Source organism: Cervus elaphus, chromosome 31 (genome assembly GCF_910594005.1).
Source record: "Cervus elaphus chromosome 31, mCerEla1.1, whole genome shotgun sequence".
Classification (NCBI taxonomy): Eukaryota; Metazoa; Chordata; class Mammalia; order Artiodactyla; family Cervidae; genus Cervus; species Cervus elaphus.
In genome coordinates this window covers 21,496,171-21,520,639 of record NC_057845.1, presented here as the reverse complement: position 1 = coordinate 21,520,639, position 24,469 = coordinate 21,496,171, and the positions used below count along the sequence as shown (strand labels likewise).

Here is a 24,469-nt window from a genome sequence, read left to right as displayed (position 1 = left end):
AACTTCAGTTAACTCTGATTGAATCAGTTCACAAATTTCAAATGTACAAATGAACATTTTATTTTTTAATTTTTGCATGTTTTTTGAAGTATAGTTGATTTACAATGTGTTAATTTCTTCTGTACAGCAAAGTAATTCAGTTATACATATATATGCATTCTTTGTCATGTTTTATCATAGGATATTAAATATAGTTCTCTGTGCTATATAGTAGGACCTTGTCGTTTATCCATTCTATATGTAAAAACTGACATGTGTTTTTAACCACAAATGGACATTTTTATACTAGATGTCTTCTAATAAGCCAAAACCTATACATTATATTCACAGTCTTTGTTAATATTATAATAATGTGAAAATATGAATCAGGGTTCATGAAGCAGAATCTAAATGCAGCAAGAAAATCAAATACAAAAGTAAAATGTGGAACACAATAGTAGATATTACTATGGCAACACCTGGTTTTCAGTAAGAAATTTCTTGTCTTGAAGTTGCTCAGTCATGTCCAACTCTTTGCAACCCCGTGGACTGTAGCCTACCAGGCTCCTCTGTCCATGGGATTCTCCAGGCAAGAATACTGGAATGGGTTGCCATTTCCTTCTCCAAAGAAATTAGTGACCTCTGAGATTTTTCTGAGCACCCACATGCTTTTGTTCTCTCACTCACTGAATCGATAAATATTTACTGAGTATGTATTACTCTAGATGACGGAAACTGGTCCTGGTTCCATGTTCTTGTTTTGTGATGGTAAATGTATTTGCAAAGTATTAATAGCAGAGGAAAATCATCCAAGAGCTAAGATTATTTTTCAGTTATTCTTTCTGCAGTACACATGAAGTGAAGGAGGCAATGTTATTGTCATGTAATGTGATTTGCATTGAGCTTCCTAAAGGCAGGGAATTTAATTTAATTCAAAGATCTATGGGAGAAAATGCCTCACTCTCAACTTAGTGGCATGACTTATTTTTTCATTCTGTCTAAATACAACTTGCTTCTTGTAGTAGTAATCAGAAACAGTATGAAACACAGAAAGTTCATGGTCAGATTTAATTTGGGCATGGTCATGCCACAGGGAATTTGGTGGCTATACACTATAGCAGTACTTTAGAATTTGTATAAAGAACTATGATATGTGTTCATATGTTCGAAAATTTAAAATTTCACAGGGAAAAATGGTGGTTGAATAAGAGTTACATATAACCCCATTAGCCTGAATTTTTGATGGGAACAGGGAGTGAATGTATTCTAATCAAAATACCATTATTCACCTCTTCCTGTCTCCTGTGCTACTGATTGGCAGTTTTCTCTTCTGGATACTGAAAATCACCTACTGAGTCCTATGAAGGACTGTTAGGGGGCCACAGGCATGATTTATTGGGTTTGCTGCCCACTATTTCATACTTTTCATCTCTGTTAGCATAAGTGATCTTTTCAGACAGCACTGAGGGTTATTAAACAAAACTCAGGTCTCTGAAACTACAGGTAAAAGACATGCAGGTATAATTGAGGTGAAATATTAGGTTATGGACAGAGACCTCCACCTGGAACATTTTGGATCCAAAGCGCATTTTGGATTCCTAAATGGTAACCTTCAAGGCTTTGTGGTTAGCATACGCCACACACACACACACAGACAACAAACACACAAGTTACATAAAGTTAAGTGTTCCATCCTAGAAATAAAAGTACAAAATAATATTAGTGATAAATTAGAAAATTCAAAGCTCAGTAAACACTTTCAGTAATAAACATAATATTTCAGGTACCCCTTAGATCAGTTCAGTCACTCAGTTGGGTCCAACTCCTTGTGACCCCACAGACTCTTTAGATAACTAACTTTATTTTCACAACAACCCTATTTTAAGTAATAGCATCACCATCATCTACAGATGAGGAAACTAGGAAACAGGGAGATTAGGTGTTATAGCTAAGGATACACAACTAGTGTTAGATTGTATAAACAAGGAAATCATTAGACTGAGGTGGCTTTAAAGCCTAGATAAGTAAACCCAAACCTAAGCCTGAAATGCCTCAAGGTTAGGAAATCAAAACCTCAAAACAGTCAATCACAAGTAGCCAATTTGTCTGTTGGCTCAGTCACTAAGTCACGTCCAACTTTTTGAGCACCCCCTAGGGTGCTCTGTCCATGGGATTTTCCCAGGAAAGAATACTGGTGTGAATTGTCACTTCCTTCTCCAAGCTCTTATTGACCCAGGGATTGAACTCCAGTCTCCTGCTTGTCAGGTGAATTCTTTACCACGGGGCCACCTGGGAAGCCCTAAGTAGACAATTGAAAGTGAAGTCGCTCAGTCGTGTCCGACTCTTTGTGACCCCATGGACTGTAGCCTACCAGGCTTCTTAGTCTATGGAATTTTCCAGGCAAGAGTACTGGAGTGGGTTGCCATTTCCTTCTCCAGGGAAGTCTTTCCCAAATAAGGAACCTACTAAAGCCATAGAGTCCCTTGGACTGCAAGGAGATCCAACCAGTCCATCCTAAAGGAGATCAGTCCTGGGTGTTCATTGGAAGGACTGATGCTGAAGCTGAAACTCCAATACTTTGGCCACCTCATGCGAAGAGTTGACTCATTGGAAAAGACCCTGATGCTGGGAGGGACTGGGGGCAGGAGGAGACGGGGATGACAGAGGATGAGATGGCATCACCGACTTGATGGACGTGAGTTTGGGTGGACTTCGGGACTTGGTGATGGACAGGGAGGCCTGGCGTGCTGCATTTCATGGGGTCGCAAAGAGTCGGACATGCTTGAGCGACTGAGCTGAACTGAACTGAAAGCCATAGCCAAGAAGATAATTTCCTTCTGCACCTTCTCTGTAAAAGCCTTTCCCTAGTTCATGTCCATGGAGCGATTCTGACAACTTCATGTCTGGAGCTCCCTGATTCAGTCAAAATCTATTTTTATTTAAATAAGCTCTTAAAAATCTTAATATGCTTCAGTTTGTCTTTTAGCACTAGTAATGGAAAAACCTGAATTTGTACCTGAATAATCTGATCCCAAATTGTGTATGCCTAATTACCATGGCCTGACAGTTCAACCTTACAGTAAAATTTGTGTCTTTATATTAAGTGGCAATAACAAATACTCTGCTTAAAAAATGTGCAGATTACTTGGTTGAAAATGAAGGATAGTTTGAATTTCCATAAAATCTTGTGGATATAGCTACAAGATTCAAGACCTTGAGTAGAGTAAATAAAATAAAAACAGTTATATTTAAGAAAGAAGATTCTAATAAATTTAAACTATAAAAGAAGGAAATCATTGGGAAAAATTTAACAGAAAAGAGAAAGTTCATGCTAGAAGTTCATCAAATAAACATTTATCTATCTCAGGAACAGATTATACCAGCACACAGAAAAGGCAAAAAGAGGAACAAGATACTAAATTGGCTACAATCAGACACCTGAAAGTCAAGTGGAAAAGCCACAAAGAGTGGAATCCAAGCCATAACCTGAAGGAAAAAAATAGCACAATGAGAAAGACTTGGCAAAAACTAAATGAGAAAGATGATGCACCCATAACTAAGGCCTAGTCATAGCACATACATCCACACCAAAACCAAAGAATCCTTAAAACAACAATAACAAATTATCTAGCTGCTAAAATTACTTAGTGTACAACCTCAATTATTTATACCCTAATTTAAGAATGATCATATTTGCAGTGATTTTGCATTGCAATTTACTTTGACTTAGCAAGTTTTGTCATCATAAGAAAAAAAAATAAGATAGGCATTTAAGAAAAAAACTTTCTCTAAATATTCTAGGAAATCTATTTAAGAACTAACAGTTGGTATGCAAATTGGAAATTAGAAGTGAACGAACTACTTAATTAACAGATTCTCATTTGTTAAGCTAAAGTCAAGTGATACGTTTAATGAAAAACACAGCTATACTGGAGCAGGAAACTGTACATTAAATCAAAACTTAATCAATGAATATATCTGACTATATGCTTCCTGATTTTGCTAAAATGCTAAACATTTTATTCTGATCTTATATTGTAGCAACTGAATAGCAAGGATGGCTGTCCATAATTCAGATCCAATCATCTCTAAATCCTAATCTCTAAAGTCATTGTTAAATAGAAGCCACTGACTCAGTGATCTATAGTTGAGTCAGTGACATTCAATCAATATCAGAATTTAAGGATTTAACCAGGTATTCTCCAGTAAGTTCATGTCAAGTATACATCTTGAAAAATGCCCCCTCTATACTTTACTTCAGAATCTTGGATTTGAAATCTTTGAGACTCCACAGGTTTTAAGCATGAGAATTTGCCTGGGGGAACAGGGGAAGGAGAGCAAGAACTTAGGTAACTAAATAAACATGATGCTCCAGGTTTGTTTTTCCTTGGCTAACATTTATCTCTTTGGCATGATGAAGGGCAGATCAACGTTGATTGTAAAAACAAACACAATTAGCACTAAAGCAGCATATGTTAACACTGTTGCAGCCTGATGATGAATGAGCTGTAAGTGATGCCAACACCTGTTCTTGACGATGATGCGTGACACCCAATCCCAGTGGAGTAATGAGCGTGCAGACACATTGGTGCACATTTCACCAATTTCAGTGGTTAATGGAGGAGTTATGGTAGCATTCTCTCTCTCTCTTTCAGTCTCTTCTCTGAGTACTTCTTTGTTTGTTTATTCACTCACTCATTCATGGCTTCACAGTTAGCATTGAGCTATGTATGTTCAGATATAAATGATATTAGCTACATGGGGCAATACTAGGTTACCCCAAGTCCTGAGTGACTGGAAGTGTGCTTCTGTGCTGTAATAATCCCTTCTAAATTGCCACTGCTAAGTTATCTATTTTGGGCCTACTATTGATTGACATTATCAGGCATCTCAACCAGATTGACCCTGAGAATGGCTGAAAGTGTCATTGTTCAGTTGCGATGTTTTACAAAGACAATGTCATAAGAAAATGAGAGTAGTGGAACATATGGGATGATGTGTTCTATATTAATATACAAAGTAGTTAGCATATGTGTGATCTTTCTATGTAACATGTCAAATTATAAAATATATAGTTTTGATATTTGTTTTCCAGTATTGTTTCAGCAAAGAACAAATAATGTTGTACCTATGTGGAGCTTCAATGCCATGTAGTGATCTTTGTTATGATATATATTGCTTCGTGTTCCATAAGAAAATGTTATTAATATGACAAAATAACGTGAATTACTTATTCTGTCCTTAATTTTTAACCTCATTTTATTTCTGATCATTTCCTTTCTCTTTGCTTCAAAACCTAGACAGATTTTTCTTTCCTGTCCTAAATAGAATTCCTTTACCTGTAATTAGATCATCCTGACCTGTAGGTTATTATTTCTTCCTATTTTTTAGACTCTTGTTTTACTGTCCAGCTGACATGTTTGCTCTGTCTATAAGCATATTCAGAGCCTTCCACTCTTAATGACATTTTTTTTTCAATTCTTACTCTTACTTTATGATTTTTTAAAAAAAACTTTTATTGAAGTATAACTGATTTACAATGTGTATTGATTTCTGCTATACTGCAAAGTTACTGCTCTACGGCAAAGTAACTCATATATATATATGAGTCTTTTTTGATATTCATTCATCTTTTTTTGATATTCATTCCCATTATGGCTTAATTATAGGATACTGATATAGTTGCTTATTCTATATAGTAGTACTCTATTGTTTTTTCATCCTATACATACTAGCTTGATAAGATATTCTAACTGGCCAGTTTCTTAAAAAAAATTGTCAAATCCATTGCTCTTATGTATCCATTTTTTTTCTTTCTTAACACACTGAAGTTATTATGGAGATGTCAGTATTTCAGGTTATCACAAAATTTACCCTCTCAAAACCTATGACCATTGGCTATTACCATGTTTCTTTATAATCTTACACATTACTTTTCTTAATGTCCATATGGTAGGTTCCATGAAAATAAGGACTATATCTGCTTTATTTTCTAAAGAGGCTTTATAAACTGATGAAAACATGGTGTAACTTCTGGAGCTAGACTCCCTAGGTTCAAAACCCTTTATTTCCATGTTATAGCTGAATGACCATGGTGAAATTTCCAACCTCTCTGTTCTAGTTGCTACATTTATAAAATGGCAAATAATAATATACAATTCATAAAAGCCATTGTGAGGAAAACTATAAAATTTACATGTATAACAAGTGTGTGAATAGCTTACCACTTAGTAAATGTCCTATATATCTCAGCTACTGTTAGCATTATTTAGCTCTAATTTTTGTCACCACTCTAATCCCAGAAATTAGCACTATGTCTGATACATATTGACTTTCAACCAATATTTTGTTGATGAATAAATGAAATGAATTAATGAGTGCTACATTTAACACAGCTGAAATTACAACATTTTAAAAACATTCATCTCCTTTGACTTTCACATCGCTGAAACACCACTACCCAAAATATTATCTTTATTCATGAAACAGAATTCCATTTCCAACTCGTCCATTAGTAGAAAAGCCACTCTACAAGTTTCATCCAGGGAGAAGGGAAGATAGGAGAAGAAAGAAAGATAATGCTAAGTCACTTCCGACTCTTGGTGGTCCCATGAACTGTAGCCCGCCAGGCTCCTCTGTCCATGGGATTCTCCAGGCAAGAGTACTGGAGTGGGTTCTTCAGGGGCACTTCCTGACCCAGGAATTGAACCCAGTTCTCGCACATTGATGACAGATGTTTAAACTGAAGATGAATTTACTACTGAAATGACTTATTCTCCCAACTTCCATTTTTATAACATTAAAATCCATTCTCTCCACAGCAGCCAAAACAATCATTTAAAAATATGACAGAGCATGATCTCCTCACTTAAACCATTCTGTAACTTCCTAATCCACTGAGAAGAAAATCCAAATTCCACATAGTCCAGCCAATAAGACCCTGTTTGACCTGGCCCTGCCTATTTCTGGTTCAGTCTGCTCAGTTGCTTAGTCATGTCTAACTCTGACCTCATGGACTATAGCCCTCCAGGCTCTTCTGTCCATGGGATTATCCAGGCAAGAAGACTGGACTGGATTGTCATTTCCTCCTTTAGAGGATCTTCCCGACCCAGGAATCGAACCTGCAACTCTTGTATCTCCTGCATTTGCAGGCTGATTCTTCACTGCTATGCCACTGGGAGGCCCCAAAGTGAAAGTGTTAGTCACTCAGTCATGTCTGACTCTTTGTGAACATTTCTCTGTAGTCATCTGCAATCACATATCTCACCTAGCTCAGTCCTGCTGCTGACACTGGCTTTTCCCTCTTGCATTGCTTTGCCCTTGGATTCTTACTTGTCTGACATCTTATCTTTCAGACTCTGTTGAAAGAATACCTCTTTTATCCTTTTCTCACAGACATTTTCTTTGACCCACCTCTCCCTCCTCGATTCTAAATATACTCTCCTGCTTTGTTTTCTTCATATCACTATCTGGAATTATCTTCTCAATATATTTGTTTACTTGCTTATTATCATCTATCTTTTCCACTAGAATCAAGTTCCATGATGACAGAGATCTTGACTCTCTGATTCGTCATTATGACTTACTGCTTGCTACACTATGAATTGTTAGCTATTTGTTAAAATGCATTAATGGAGGAGACCAGAGACAGGAGCCATGTCACAAAGAGCTTTGTGTATCATGTTACAGAGACAGAACTGTATCTCAAATACAACAGAAACTATCAAGAGATGTTAAGTAGAAGATAGACATTTAAGAAAACTTTATAGAGGAATATGTATGTGAGTTAGCACTTGAAAAACAAATGAAATTTGAAAGAAGGTAGAGGTACATTCCAATAAGAGATGCTAGGATGATAAGATGGTCCGTGATACCATAGGAATGGATGTGTGTTTGGAATATAGTGAGTAGCTGAGTTTACTTGCTACAAAAGTTTTCTTTAAGCTAGAAACACTGAAATGGCAGAGATGAACTACAAAATGCTCTTTTGCTTGGTGATGTGATTTGGGATTGTATTCTAACAAGTGGTATTCTTTGAAAAGTAGAGATCAATTGGAAATCAACATGATAGAAATGAGGAGAAAAATCATCCTTGACGTGTCAAAATCCTTCTAGTTATTTAGAGCCCAACTTATGGATTGCATCCTTTATATGGCCCTTTTGTGAGCCTAATAGAAGAATGTTCCTAGATGCAATATGGTCCAGTCCTTTTCTTTTACAAGAACTTAGATCCAAGGATGTAGTGACATCCCCCATATCACAGATAATTAATTAAGAGTTAAGACCTGTAACATACATTCAGAGGATAATATTCTTAAACTGAATTCCCCAATTTTTAGGCCAAAATAAAATACTTTTTTAAAACAGTTTCATTTCCCATCTAAAATTTCTCAATAAAAGTTATAGCCATAGTTTCAAAACTGCTTTATTGGGTGATTTTGAATTTTATTATATACTAGGCATTCTTTCTGTGATAAAACTAATGAGCATCTCATTTATAAAAGAGATATAGGGATATTACACTGATCCGGGCATACCTGTCAAACTAAAGTGTCTTGGCTTTTTAAAAAATCTTTAGGGAGATAAAAAACAGGTCTGGTAATAAGTATTGGTCATGGAAAATTGTTAGGGACCACCCACACCATGTAAACATATATTAAAAAACCAGCATTAAATGTTTATATTTGCAATTCTTAAAATTTTATTGGAACACCTGTGGAACATAGAGTAAGAAAAGACTTAAAACATTCTTCCATCTCATTTAAGGGAGAAAAAAAGGACAGATAAAAAGCACTATTAAAAAAACAAAGGGCTTTTGGATATATCTGTTATGTACAAAGGAATTTCTTGACAATGAACATCTGCACATCCTCTAACAAGCAGTGTCCAGTATAAATTTATACAATTGACAGTTTATTCTAACACTTAATTTAAATTCTCCTGCAAAAGAGCTAAACAGATTAATTAAATATCAAAAAAATCTCTTAAGCTTAAAACAAATGAAGGACACAAGTTATTTGAAATCTTTCCTTTAAACTCTCATTTTAAGATTAAAAGAAAAAGGAAAAAAAAAAAAACCTTTTGTTGTCCGGATTTGTTGTTTCATCAGTTTATTATTTGGCCCCTCATTTGTTTTTCCTCCCAAGGGTACATAGTTATGATTTTAAAATTAATTTGGGGCTTCTGAGTTTCTTTGCTCCATTAACACCATAGTTGTAGATATATGATGATCAGAATGCAAAGGCTGGAATGTCTTTGAAAAGATTAAAAATTCATTTGTAAAAATTTACTTTGGAGAAAAAAATGATTGTGCCAGTTTTATAGCATGAAGTGAATGTCTCTTCTTTCTTCTGTTTCACGTGACCCTCCCTTTCTTCAATGCTTCTCGTCGCTAAGTGCAGAAACAATGCCACTGCCTTAGTCAGTTTGAGCTGTTGTAACAAAATCCAAACAAAGACTGGGGGCTTCAACAACAGCCGTTTATTTCTCATGGTTCTGGAGGCTGAGAAGTCCAAGATCAAGGTGCTGGCAGACTTAGTGTCTGATGAGGCCCTTTTACTAGTTTTCAGGCAGGTACCTTCGTTGTTTTCTCCCATGTGGCTGAGTGGTAAAGAGCCTACCTGTCAGTGCAAGAGACGTTCACTCCCTGGGTTGGGAAGATCCCCTGGAGGAGGAAATGGCAATGACTCCAGTATTCTTGCCTAGGAAATCTCATGGATGGAGGAACCTGGCGGGCTACAGTCCATGAGGTCACAGAGAGTCAGACGTGTACCTTCTTTCTGTGTCCTCATAAGGTGGGGGGGCTGATTCTTCCTCTTCTTATACATTAATCACATCCTCAGGGGCTAGATTCTCAGAACGTTTATTAAACCTGATTAGCTCACAGAAGCCCCACACCAAAGGCCATCACAAGGCTATTAGGGCTTCAACATATAAATGAGGATGGAGTAGGTTGGATAAATATTCAACCTATGGCAAGAATTAAGAACATACTTTAAGTTTTCTACGGGTTTTCTATGTTTCTTCCAGTTTGACATTTATGTGAAAATCAGTGCTGAAGCTGAATACTTTTCCACTAAGTGACATGATATTCACATGGCTGGCCCGCTCTGGGTCTGATTCTAACGGAACACTTTTGTTTTTATCCATTTTTATATTGGGATTTCTAGTAACATATAATTTAAGCGAAGATTTCTATTATTCAAGTTAAATGAAGCAAACGTTTGAAAATCACTAGTGTTGTTGTTCAGTCACTCTGTCGTGTCTGAATCTGTGATCCCATGAACTGCAGCATACAAGGCTTCCCTGTCTTTTACTATCTCCTGGAGCTTGCTCAAGGTCATGACCTTCGAGTTGGTGATGCCATCCAACCATCTCATCCTCTGTCGTCTCCTTCTCCTCCTGCCTTCAATCTTTCCCAGCATCAGGGTCTTTTCCAGTGAGTCATCTCTGCAGAACTTAAAAGAAATAGATGATAGTGCCTCATCTGGGATCGATCTGGCCAGCTTTTCTATTCAAGACTGTGTGATCTTGGGGACATCTTAGAAGCTCTAGAAGCTTGTGTCTTTGCCTTTAACCAGGCTGTCTCCTAGAGATGCCTGAGGTAGAAATGTTTATACAATCCAAATGGAGCTAATGGAGTCTGCAGAGTGGGTATTTGTAAACCCTGGCATCTTAACCATTTCACCAGTCTTTTAGTTCTGTAAAGCAAATGACTGTGATGAAAATGAAGATGGGGACTGAGACTACCATCATTTATTATGTAGCCTGACACAGAATAGATGCTTAATAAACCTTTTGTGAATGAATTTAAAAATTAAAAAGTGCAGTGGCTGTAAAAGTAGAGAGTGGGGAATAAATATAGACTTCTGCACTTAAAATATCACTGAGAGTCGGTATTTCCAACAGACTAAGGGACCCTTTCCTGCTGTCTCATAGGTTCCTGTTCCAGGGCCATCACAGTTGCCAAGAGGTAAACAAGACTGTGTTTCCTTAGGTTTTGGCAGTGAAGAGAAGGATGTGTTTGGGGGAAATGGCCTTTAGGCAGAGCCCTTCTAGAGCTGTCGTAGAGGGGCTGCTCATCTGATTAAATGAATGGGAAAGAGCAACTACCTTGATAAACCAGGGCAGTGGGAGAAAGTTTGCACATACCTGGAAAATGTCTTAGACTATATTCAGTGTGCGTCAGGGACTTTTTCATCTAGCTGATAATTTTACTGCCGCACAGAGTGTAAGGTCTCAATGGAGATGTATCTGTTTTTTTGTGGGCCAGATGATGTGTCATAAGCCTTAGGGGTACTTCTTCTGAGAGAGTAATCGACCCTCTGGTCCTTCCCTAGGAGTAGAATCTCCTCTGAACTCTGATATTTGGTCTTCTGTCCTTTGTTTGGTGTTCTGCCTCACTTGTAACTGAAAGAACGAGCATCTTCCTTAAGCCCCAGCCTCAGATTTCAACATGTATCCTAACTATTCCCCCTACTTCTTTGTCAATTGTGATGATTCAATATTCCAGGCAACCAAACCAGTTGTATTTTAAGCCCTTTCTGTGAAAACATCACATCAGATTAAGCTGAGGTCTGAGAAGTTGTGTTTTTAATTTTTTGAAGTAGCATAAGGCTTGAACCTCATATTATGTCACATTCACCTTCTTGACAGTTTTATCAGCAACAGTTGACGTTATACCAGACATTACTAAATCATTCCTATCTTTGGCTGCATGTTGCGTGCGTGCTAAGTCTCTTCAGTCGAGCTTGACTCTTTGCAATGCCATGGACTGTAGGCTCCTCTGCCAATGGGGTTCTCCAGGCAAGAATACTGGAGTGGGTTGCCATGCTCTCCTCTTGGTTGCAAGCTATTTCTGTTTAATGTTACAATCTAAATTATCTTCCACTTTTCTCCTTTTATAAGTCCATATAAATGTTTTGGAATTAAGCTCATTATTTGTTAGGCATTTCAAATAAAACTCTCCCTTCCAAATAACAGCATATATCCACTGTACCACATTTTCATCTTTATATTTGCAGATTTCCATCAAAGTCTTCTAACAGACATGAGTCGTTGGCATCATCACCATCCACATTTTTTAGATAAGACAAAGGGGACACTAGGGATTTTGGACAGCTCATCCCATATTCTTCTGATAACAAATACTAGCTGTGGAAATCTAGGAGCCACCTGAATGTCACAAAATCAGAATCAGGGATTATATTCACATTTTTTAACCTTTATTTTATTGGAGCATCTGTGAAATATGAACTAACGAATGGCTCAAAATAGAGCTGAGCAAAGTGAAGATGAGGCTGTTCCTCTGCTCTAAAGAGCTTTCAGGTGTCCTGTCTTCGTTGTCTTCTCCTGGAACAAACTTCCCCTGATAACTGTCCAGCTCATTCTCACTTCCAAAGCACCAGTTCTGTCAGCACAAAGGAAAAAGAAGAAAAGATCTTTCAGTATAATTTTCTACACTGACTACCTGTCTTTTTCCATATTTAGACATAATTTGTGCTGCTAAATAGGGTTGCCCCCTAGCCATTTAGACTAAACTCTGAATTTCAAACGGATACGTGGTTTATAACTGCCATAAGCCATTAGTTCTGAGGATGAAGAGACTGGCTATTTTAAGTAGAAAAAAAAATTGGTAAACAGACAAGAAAACTTTCCCCTCTTTACTTAGTGCTCATGGACAAAACCTCAGGATGCTGCCATTTGCATTGCACGACTGTCCTGTCATAGCCTTCACCAGAGGAGCTTTCTGAGCTCGGGTGTGGATCAAGATTGGCATCCCAAGGCTGCAACCGCGGGGCCCGCAGATGGCGACCGGCCACCACCACCTCTGAGGAGCCCCGGCTTTGCGGGACTTGACCGCTTTCCATTCCTGCTCCTTAGTGGGTTTCCTCCTTCACCACCTCTGAGAAAGCCACAGTGTCCAAAAGAAGGAAGCAGGCCAGCGTCAACAGTCTGGGGCCTCCTCAGCCTCTCACCACTTTCCCTCCACCCTCCCCTCAATCTGTGAGTCAAGGATACAAAATTTAAAAAAATAATAATAATCCCACTAGATCAAGTTCTGCCTGTGCTTTTGGCTTTTCTATATGCTGTTACCTTTTTGGAGAAAGTAGTCCTTTGTATTATCCCATTTCCCCTTCTTGCGACCCTGCTTTTAAATTTAAATGTCCTTCCAGGTGGTGAACTAAAGCTATGTACAATACTATGTGTTAATCCAAGACTTCGTCTATCACACTGATATCTCGCCTTACTTCAGAGAAAGACAACCATTTGCTCATATAAAATACCTGAGTAGCAGTTAGCATTCTTTGTGATGGTTATATGCACATACATGATAGACATATGGGTGTGTATATACACACATCCACAAAAATGCATATATAAATGTATATGTGTGAGCACACACACACCACAATGCAAATATACAAGTTTATACTTGTTTTAGTTTTTGTTTGGTGAACAGCTATTTGAGCCTCCCCTCCCACAGTCTAACTGGTGCTAAAGTTTTTGATTCGGTGACAGAGTTGTAACAGCCTGCCCATTTTGTGCAGTTGTTGGTCCAGTTGTTGAGAAAATGGTACTATTCTGACTTCACCCTGGTGATTTGAAGGTGTAACAATAACTCAGCTATATTGTTTTATTTTGTTTATTTTGTATTACCTTAGAACAAGAAATTGGAAAGTTAAAAAGACTAAGAGATAATAAAGAGGGATGTAATAACAATTTCTGCATACATTAAGCTGTGAATACTTAGTATGGACAGACTGGATAACATAAAGCCAGGAAGTATGCCTTTAAAAAATGAAATAAATTTTAGAGGCAAAATCTGGCCTCTTCCACCTATTAGGAAGACGTCAGGAATTAAAAGTATCTTGAACTTGTTTATTTTTTATTATGTAGTGTATTTTTCTGTTTTTATTTTAAAATTTTACATAGAAGCTTTCTTTTAAATTGGAGGAGAATTGCTTTACAATTTTGTGCTGGTTTCTGCTGTATATCAATGTGAATTAGTCATAATTATATATATATATGTATGTGTATATATATATATCTCCCCTCTGTCTTGAGCCTCCTACACCACTCTAATTCCAATCCTCCAAGTTGTCACAAAACACCAGACTGTGCTCCCTTTTTTATAGTTCAGATATAGCCTAAAAAGGTTGCAGTAAATCTGAAAACAAAGAATATAATTCTAAAATAAATACTGAGAGAAATATTGAATAAATGCACAGATCTTAGTGGTGTTAACAACAGGAAATGTTTTAGTGGATGCTATATTTTAAGGTAATGCTATTATAATTATAGGTAATATAATTATAACTCTAGGTAATATTATTAGGCTTTGGAAGTACCAAGATGACTAAAATATTGTTCTAACCCTGAGGAGGCTCAAATTCTGGTTTAGGAGAAAGAGAAATAAATAATTACAATCCAGACATATGACCCAAATTCTTGAACATATTGTGCAAGAGCTATTAACTAGCTTGGGGAAGCTGCAGAATTCTTTCCAGAAAGGAGTTATACTGATCCTTCCTATGTGTGGCAGGAGGAGCCTGGGCAACATCAGAAGAAGACTTTCCTTCCTTTAGATGCCAAAATTCAAGATTTTCTTAACCAGACTCTTAGGAATGCAGCTCAAAACAGCTGTTTTTGCTTCTGCCTCCAATTCTTGATTACTAATTTTAAATACTTTTCCTAAAATATCACTGTTCTTTCAGCTCTTATATATTATTTCTCTTGGATTCTTCTATTTTTTTCTATCCATTAGACACAAAAAATAATAGCTTATAAAATAATAATTTATTATTGAAAAACGCTTCAGAGATTTTAATAGTTCTGTATGTCTTCTATCTTTGTATTTTTGTTTTCTATTCATTTTTAGGGTGATTCATTTTATGTGTATCCTAGAGAATGTGTGCTTTAATTCCCCCAACCTTATTAATGAAAATTGTCCTTAGTAATACTGCTTGCTGAAGACATACTTTTGTTGAATCACTATTGAATTAGAAGTTCTCCTGGAACATGTTTCATACTTATCCAGGAATACCATTTGTAATGCCAGCATCAGTAGGAATTTATTTATTTTTTACTTTTTCCAAATGCTCAGAACCCCGGTATAGAAAATGTCACTGAGATGGATTTGTATGCCAAAAAAAAAAAAATGTTGAAAAAAAAATAATGGAAGACATTAAAGTTTTCTAAATAGTCAAATTAAACATACATGAACCTTCTTTGATTACAACTAATTTAAAACTGCATACCCTTTGTGTGGTCTTCCCTGGTGGATCAGTGGTAAAGAATCTTGCCTGCAATGTAGAAGACATGGGTTCTATCCCTGGGTCAGGATGATCCCCTGAAGAAGGATATAGAAACCCACTCCAGTATTCTTGCCTGGGAAATCCCATGGACAGAGGAGCCTGGTGAGCTACAGTCCATGGGGTTGCCAAGAGTCCAATACGAGTTAGCGACTAAACAACAATCCTCTGTGTAGTTCTAATTTTACTACTAATTCATCCATTTAGAATATTGATGAAACATTTAGCTAGGAGCTGCTAACACACACACACAAACACATATACACACAGCATTATTTCCTACATATCTATATGAAACCTAGTTTCATTTTCTGGTTTCTGTGTTCCCAGATGGTCCTCTTTCTCTGCCTAATGCTAGTTCTTGTCCTATGGCAATTTCCAATGAACTGACCATTTGCTTGCATAAAAGTTGATGAATTCGACATATTAATTACAGAACAGTCTCAGTGCAGTTACTTAAAACACATTAATTGAACTTTGGTTTGTTTCATGTCTTTGATTCCTATTAACTACTGGAAAAAATCCATTTATGTGCAATTTAAAGAGGACTGTCTCTTTTTCAGAGCTACTAACTAACTTTTTATAGCATCTGTTGGAGCCATGAGGCAGAAGTGATAACAGACTTGAGAGGGCATACTTCATAACTGCCTTGAAAATTAGAGGAAAGATTCCTCTGTGAACTAAGTGAAAAATCTTCCCCCATTACTAAGGAGATAATCACGGAATAAATGGTCTCTACATGTAGAATATTGATGTCCATATCAATGTGTATTCAACTAGTTTAACTTTTGAAAAATCTAACCTGACTATAAGTTTTACCCTCTGAATTTTTATTGAAATACTCTCAATTAGATATTAGCTGTCAAAAATGGCAATACAAATATTAGCTTAATACAATTCAGGCACTGTTGTAAATATTTTATACCTAAGAATATAATATAGAAAACAAATGATACCTAGTCAAGTGTTCTAAGTGTGTTGTGCTAAGTAATTTGATTCATCAAAAATAATATTTTAAAATTTTCATCTTTAAAACTGAATTTTTATTGTTGTTAAACAATCCTAATTTGGGGGAGTAACTGTTGATTAATTGTGTGTGCTGTGTGTGTGCTCACTGTGTGACTCTTTGTGACCCTGAGCACTCTAGCCTGCCAGGCTCTTCTGTCCATGGGATTTCCTAGGCAAGAATACTGGAGTGGGTTGCCATTTCCTTCTTCAGGGGATCTTCCTGATCCAGGGATCGAACCCACATCTCCTTCATCTCCTGCATTTGCAGGCAGATTCTTTAACACTGAGCCCTTTAGTTTAAAAACTAAACTGTAGTTTCTAAGCTGAAATCAGTGTCTCAGAGGACATGGCTATCCTTTGCTGCTAACCGTTTCTTTTCTAAAACCATGCCCAATTCTGTAACTAAGGACCCTTCTCTTTAAAAAAAAAAAAAAAAATTGCTACAAGATGGAGTTCTTAAAGTGGAGTGAATTGCAGTACTCCGTGCGTGATTGCTGTCATGTCTTAAACAAGAGACATTAAAAGAAATAAATGCCAGGTTGTCTCATGAGGACATTTGGAGTTACACTTTTGAACCTTTGGCACCCATGTGACAAAGAGGCTCATTGCTTTGATGTTGTTTCAACATGAAAAAATCCACAGTTTTATTGTTTGCAAATGTTAGCCTCTTCCCCAAATACTCATTTTCTCTAATTATGGTGAATTCTTCCACAGTATTATAATCCTTTTATATATTGCAAATTAAAATTTAGTGTTTTTAGGATAATGCTGTTGAACAGTATAGTAGTGGAGAAATTTTGAAAGGCTCTTTTTAATTTTTTCCCCTGAATCAAGACTTTGGCTACAGAGAATTTAAAACATTTGGTTAGGAGAAAGTTATTAGTAGTAATGTGTATGTGCGTGCTAAGTTGCTTCAGTTGTGTCCAACTCTTTGTGCCACTATGGACTATAAGCCTCCAGGCTCCTCTGTCCATGGGATTCTCCAGGCATCAATACTAGAGTGGGTTGCCATGCCCTCCTCCAGGGGATCTTCCTAACCCGGGGATTGAACCTGTGTCCCTTACATCTCCTGCATTGGCAGGCAGGTTCTTTACCACTAGTGCCACCTGGGAAGCCATAAGAGTTATGTATACTCATACTTTGTTCATATAGTGCTTTTTAAGATAAATTTGTAGTTTACCTTTACTAAATATATTTATTTTCAGGGATATACTTTCACTGAGGGTTTTGATTCCAGTTATCTGAAAAAATATTTATACAAGGTATAGATGGTATTTTAATTAATTTATATTAAGATAGTCTTTATAAAATGTTTCCTAAATAATTTATTTTAAAAGTACACATTTTAAGACAACTTGTGGAAAATATTGCTAATAATGCAATCTACAAGGGGTTAATTTCCAAAATATACAAACAGTTCATACATTTCAATGTCAAAAAACAAGCAACCCAATCATAAAATGGGCAGAAGCCCTAAATAAACATTTTGCTGAAGACTTATAGATGGCCAGTGGGCACAGGAAAAGATGCTAAGCATTGCTAATTGTTGTTGTTGTTTAGTCGTTAAGTTGTGTCTGACTTTTGCAGCCCCATGTAGTGTAGCCTGCTAGGCTTCTCCGTCCTTGGGTTTTCCCAGTCAAGAATGCTGGAGTGGGTTTCCAGTTCGCTCTCCAGGCGACTTTCTTGACCCAGGGACTGAACCTGCATTTCTTGCACTGGCAGGTGATTCTTTACCATCAAGCCACCAGGGTAGCCCCTCACTATTTATTAGAGAAATCAAATCAGAACTACAATGAGGTATCACCTCATTCTAGTTGGAAGGGCCATCATCAAGAAGTCTACAAATAATTAATCCTGGAGAGGGTATAGAGAAAAGCAAAGCTTCCTACATTATTGATGAGAATGTAAATTGGCGTAGCCAATATGAAGAACAGTAGGGAGTTTCCTTAAAAAATAAAAATAGATTTGTCATATGATCCAACAATACCACTGCTGGGAATATAGCCATAAAACCTGAAAGCTCAAAGATGGAGAGTTATATGTACCCCAATTTAAATAGCAGTGCTATTTACAATAGCCACGACTTGGAAGCAAAGTAAGTGTCCATTAATGGAAGAAAGGATAAAGAAGATATGGTATATGCATATAATGGCATATTACATAAAATATTGCCATTTGAAGCAACTTGGATGCACCTAGAGATTATTATACTAAATGCAATAAATTAAACAGAATAAGACAAATGTTGTCTGATATTACTTATATGTGGAATCTAAAATGTGATACAAATGAACTTATTTACAAAATATAAATAGACCTACAAACATGAAAAACAGGTATATGGTTTCCAAAGGGGAGAGGGGAATAAATGAGGAATTTGGGATTAACATATACACACAACTGTACATAAAATAAAGCAACAAGTACCTACTGTATAATTTAGGGAACTCTATTCAGTATCTCGTAATAACCTGTAATGGAAAATAGCCTGAGAAAGACTATATATATATATAACCAATCACTTTGCTGTACACTTAAAACTAACACAGAATTGTAAATCACACTATTGCTTGCTCAGTTACCTGGTTGTGTCTGACTCTTTGTGACCCCGTGAACTGCAGTATGCCAGGCCTCCCTGTCCATCACCGTCTCCTGCAGTTTGCCCAAGTTCATGTTCCTTACATCAGTAATGCCACCCAGCCATTGCTCCTCTAACACACTTTTCTCCTTTTGCCCTCAATCTTTCCCAGCCTCAGGGACTTTTCCAATGAGTTGGCTGTGCTCATTAGATGACCAAAATACTGAAGCTTCAGCTTCAGCATCAGTCCTTCCAGTGTTGGATCTCCCTTAAGATTGACTGGTTTGATCTCCTTCTGTCCAAGGGACTTTCAGGAGTCTTCTTGGCACCACAGTTCAAAGGCATCAATTATTTGGTGTTCTGCCTTCTTTATGGTCCAGCTCTCACAGCCGTAAGTGACCACTGGGAAGACCATAGCCTTGACTATATGGACCTTTGTCAGCAGAGTAATGTCTCTGCTTTTCAACACACTATCTAGATTTGTCAATCACACTATACATCATTTTTTTTTAAATCATAAAATAATTCATATTGTAAATGGGTAACTGGTGAGAGTTTGAAGCAAAAGCAAATTGTAAGTGATTTTTTGGGGAGGTTAGCCTAGGCGAATAAGTATATAGCTGCTAAAACTTTATTTATTTATTTTTTCTCTTCATATATTAGAACTGAATTTTTTTCCATTTATTTTTATTAGTTGGAGGCTAATTACTTTACAATATTGTAGTGGTTTTTGCCATACATTGACATGAATCAGCCATGGATTTACATGTGTTCCCCATCCCGATCCCCCCTCCCGCCTCCCTCTCCATCCCATCCCTCTGGGTCTTCCCAGTGCACCAGCCCTGAGCACTTGTCTCATGCATCCAACCTGGGCTGGTGATCTGTTTCACACTTGATAATATACATGTTTCAATGCTATTCTCTCAGATCATCCCACCCTCGCCTTATCCCACAGAGTCCAAAAGTCTGTTCTGTACATCTGTGTCTCTTTTTCTGTTTTGCATATAGGGTTATTGTTACCATCTTTTTAAATTCCATATATATGTGTTAGTATACTGTAATGGTCTTTATCTTTCTGGCTTACTTCACTCTGTATAATGGGCTCCAGTTTCATCCATCTCATTAGGACTGGTTCAAATGAATTCTTTTTAATGGCTGAGTAATATTCCATGGTGTATATGTACCACAGCTTCCTTATCCATTCATCTGCTGATGGGCATCTAGGTTGCTTCCATGTCCTGGCTATTATAAACAGTGCTGTGATGAACATTGGGGTTCACGTGTCTCTTTCAGATCTGGTTTCCTCGGTGTGTATGCCCAGGAGTGGGATTGCTGGGTCATATGGCAGTTCTATTTCCAGTTTTTTAAGGAATCGCCACACTGTTCTCCATAGTGACTGTACTAGTTTGCATTCCCACCAACAGTGTAAACAAAGACAGAAATATAGACCAATGGAACAGAATAGAAAGCCCAGAGATAAATCCACGTACCTACAGACACCTTATCTTCGACAAAGGAGGCAAGAACATACAATGGAAAAAAGACAACCTCTTTAACAAATGGTGCTGGGAAAACTGGTCAACCACTTGTAAAAGAATGAAACTAGAACACTTTTTAACACCATACACAAAAATAAACTCAAAATGGATTAAAGATCTAAACGTAAGACCAGAAACTATAAAAGTCCTAGAAGAGAACATAGGCAAAACACTCCCCGACATAAATCACAGCATGATCCTCTATGACCCACCTCCAAGAATATTGGAAATAAAAGCAAAACTAAACAAATGGGACCTAATTAAACTTAAAAGCTTTTGCACAACAAAGGAAACTATAAGCAAGGTGAAAAGACAGCCTTCAGAATGGGAGAAAATAATAGCAAAGGAAGAAACAGACAAAGGATTAATCTCAAAAATATACAAGCAACTCCTGAAGCTCAATTCCAGAAAAATAAATGACCCAATCAAAAAATGGGCCAAAGATCTAAACAGACATTTCTCCAAAGAAGACATACAAATGGCTAACAAACACATGAAAAGATGCTCAACATCATTCATTATCAGAGAAATGCAAATCAAAACCTCAATGAGGTACCATTACACGCCAGTCAGGATGGCTGCTATCCAAAAGTCTACAAGCAATAAATGCTGGAGAGGGTGTGGAGAAAAGGCAACCCCCTTAGGCTGCTAAAACTTTAAATAAATGCAAATTTTAAAGTAAAGGACTCCTTTTCCATCATAAAAATAAATGTCAAAGGATAGATAATTTGCTTTCTCAGGAACTTCTCCCCTGTCCCGTTCCCCGCCCCCCACCCCGCCTCAAAATAGATGGATCAGCATACACTGAAGAAAACAAATTCCTCTGTGTTCCAACAAATAGTTAGTATGTAGCTAAAAATTGTTTGGGGGGCTTCCCAGGTGGCTCAGTGGTAAAGAATTCAGGTGCCAATGTGAGGAGACACAGGAGACTCAGTTTCAATCCCTGGCTTGGGAAGATCCCCTGGAGGAGGAAATGGCAACCCACTCCAGTATTCTTGCCTGGGAAATCCTATGGACAGAGGAGCCTTGCAGGCTATAGCCCATGGGTTGCAAAGAATTGGACATGATTGAGCATGCACAGAGAGGTTGTTTTTATTGAAATTGTTTAAAATGTGAGATTACAAATGCTACCTTTCTGATTAGGACAAGAACAGGGGCTTTTGGTATCAAAACAAGTTTTTCTAAGTTGTATTCTGCTTAGAACAGTTTTTATCTAGGACAGATTTATTATTCTTTCTGGAATACAAACATGTGATCTAAAATTTGACATTATCTTCTAACTTCACCTTTCTCTCCCAAAGTACCCTCTCAGCTGTTCATGACACAGGTAGCTTCCAAATGATTATTTATTCATAAGGTCTCACAAAGCTTTTTACTGTTTTACCATTAAGTATTTACACATGGGTTTCCCTAGTGGCTCAGCTGGTAAAGAATCTGCCTCCAATGTGGGAGACCTGGGTTTGATCCCTGGATTGGGAAGATCCCCTGAAGAAGGGAATGGCAAACCAGTGCAGTATTTTGGCCTGGAGAATTCCATGGACTTGTATAGTCCATGGGGTTGCAGGGAGTCAGACACAACTGAGTGGCTTTCACTATCACTATTTACACATTGAGCCTATTCTAAAACTTGTGGTTGGGAAGCACTTTTAATAATATGTATCTGATTGTCTGCAGTCCATGGGTTCACAGAGATTCAGACACAACTAATTGATAACACATGCAATTAAAGTTACATAAACATAAGCATTGTAGTCTTTTTCATTTTCTTATTTTTTCTCATTATTTATTGAGTGCCTTCCATTATTAGGAAGATTTTGGATTTAATTGGTAGAAGCATGTTTTGGAATTAAAGGGGGAAAAAAGGTAGCTATTTTATGATGATTGTGATGTCATTCCAAAAACAAGTACATTAAACATCATTATTTCAAGTAGCTATATGTTCTTTCTATTTGAGGACTAAACTTCACAAATTCTTCTAGTGGACAAAGTAGTATGTCTCCGATATGATTATTCATCACTTAATGTGTCATATATCATTTTAATTTCAATTTTAATTACTGTAGGGATTTTTAATGGTAGTTAAAAAAAATCAAAATGTCCTTAGGGTTCTAATATTTAAACATGTTTAAACTATACTGTAGACTATAGACATCCCAGGTACTGACTTATCAGTCTTCTGAAAGTCTCAGCCTAAAATGGAAGACACTCAAATGCACCAACGCATAAACTAAGCACTACTGTGAAAATTCCTTGATAAGCCTAAACCTAGTTTATAAACTTGAATTCCAAATTTTGAGCAAACCTTAGAATATGATTTGAGACAGGGTAATACTGATCATCTTTCTTTGAAGACTTCAGTTTTGTTCTTCTTTCCTTCTGTGTTTTGCTGTTTTGTTCTTCCGTCCCTTCATGTTTCTTTTTTTCTTTCTTTTCTTTCGTTTTATGTTTTAATTGTTGACTTTTCAAGTAGTATCCCAAGGAATTGTGTGAAATTATTCTGTATTTTTTTTCCATTTGTTTTGTTTTTCAGTAGGTCTTTCTTCACTAGTGTAACATTTTGATTGTTTGACTTGAACTTTTTCATATTGAAAGTGGACTCAAATGCAATATGTTAAAGATATAAAATTAAACTTGCATTAAGTGAAATTATATGTGTGTATAATACATTTTTAAAATGCCATAAAACTTAATATAGCTTTATTCATTCTGCAGTAGCCTTTAAAATGCATTCTTTAATTTAAAAGAGAAAAATTTAAACATGCTGAATAAAATGCTAAGCATCTTAAAATCTTAAAATGTCTAAATAGTTGGCACTTAATACTTTAATAATATTCAAGATGTTTTATATATTTTAAGTTGCAGTGTGTGCATGTGAGTGTGCGCATGTGTGCTCAGTTGCTCTGATTTTTGCAACCCTATGGACTGTAGCTCACTAGGCTCCTCTGTCCATGGAATTTTCCCAGGGAAAAATACTGGGGTGGGTTGGCAACTCCTGCTCCAGGGGATCTCCCAACACAGAGATCCAACCCATGTCTCTTGTGTCTTCTGAATTGTCAGGCAGATTCTTTATGACTTACCACTGGGAAGCCTCTAAGTTCCCATAACTCTTCTCAAATTAGCCATTATTAAAAAGTAACCTTTGTATTAGTTTCTCTTTTATACTTTGGTATGAAATTTTCACTACTGATAAATGTTTTACCATTTTAATTTGATTTCTGTCTTAAAAAATCTGAAATTTTTTAATGATATGATCATCACACATAAATTTAGCTTATCTATACTTATTAAACACTAAATTATAATGAAAAATTAGAAATAACCAAAATGTTGGACATTGAAATCTTGCTGAAATAGATTAAGGTATCATGAAAATATTAGTGATGTTGTCTGTCATGTTCCTTAACTTTTTGACATATTGATATATGAAGGTTGATATATGAAAAAAAAGTCTTTGAAAATTTGTTCAAAGGACAGTGCATTCATAATATTGATTTGTACATTTTGTATTAATGTAACTTTTCTTTCAACTTTGAAATTAGTTCTCTTTGTGATACTCTAAATGACATATGAATGTAGAGTAAGTGCTTACTATGTTCATCTCTTTTATTTGTTACCTTAGTGTCATCCTAAAGAGCTAATTTGGCTTCTCTGGTGGCTTTCAGTTCAGTTCAGTCGCTCAGTGGTGTCCAACTCTTTTTGACCCCATGGACTACAGCATGCCAGGCTTCTCTGTCCATCACCAACTCCCGGAGTTTACTCAAACTCATGTCCATTGAGTCAGTGATGCCATCAAACCATCTCATCCTCTGTTGTCTCCTTCCCTCCTGCCTTCAATACTTCCCAGCATCAGGGTCTTTTCAAATGAGTCAGTTCTTTGTATCAGGTGGCCAAAGTTTTGGAGTTTCAGCTTCAGCATCAGTCCTTCCAATGAATATTCAGGACTGATTTTCTTTAGGATGGACTGGTTGGATCTCCTTGCAGTCCAAGGGACTCTCAAGAGTCTTTTCCAACACCACATTTTACAATCATCAATTATTCAGTGCTCTAATGGT

The 24,469-nt window shown here is 36.8% G+C and overlaps 1 protein-coding gene across 7 annotated transcripts in view; it reads left to right on the top strand.

Moving 5' to 3' along the window:
- LOC122687327 overlaps positions 1-24,469 on the top strand; it is a 716,827-nt gene that overhangs the window by 395,256 nt on the left and 297,102 nt on the right. The window contains exon 11 of one of the 7 annotated variants that reach the window (XM_043892694.1): positions 12,650-14,654. The exons of the other annotated variants lie outside the window; for them this stretch is intronic. Within the exon in view, the coding sequence (XP_043748629.1) occupies positions 12,650-12,988 (339 nt within the window). The 3' untranslated portion in view covers positions 12,989-14,654. Of the gene's footprint in view, positions 1-12,649; positions 14,655-24,469 lie in introns of those variants that run through there. 7 annotated transcript variants of the gene reach the window in all.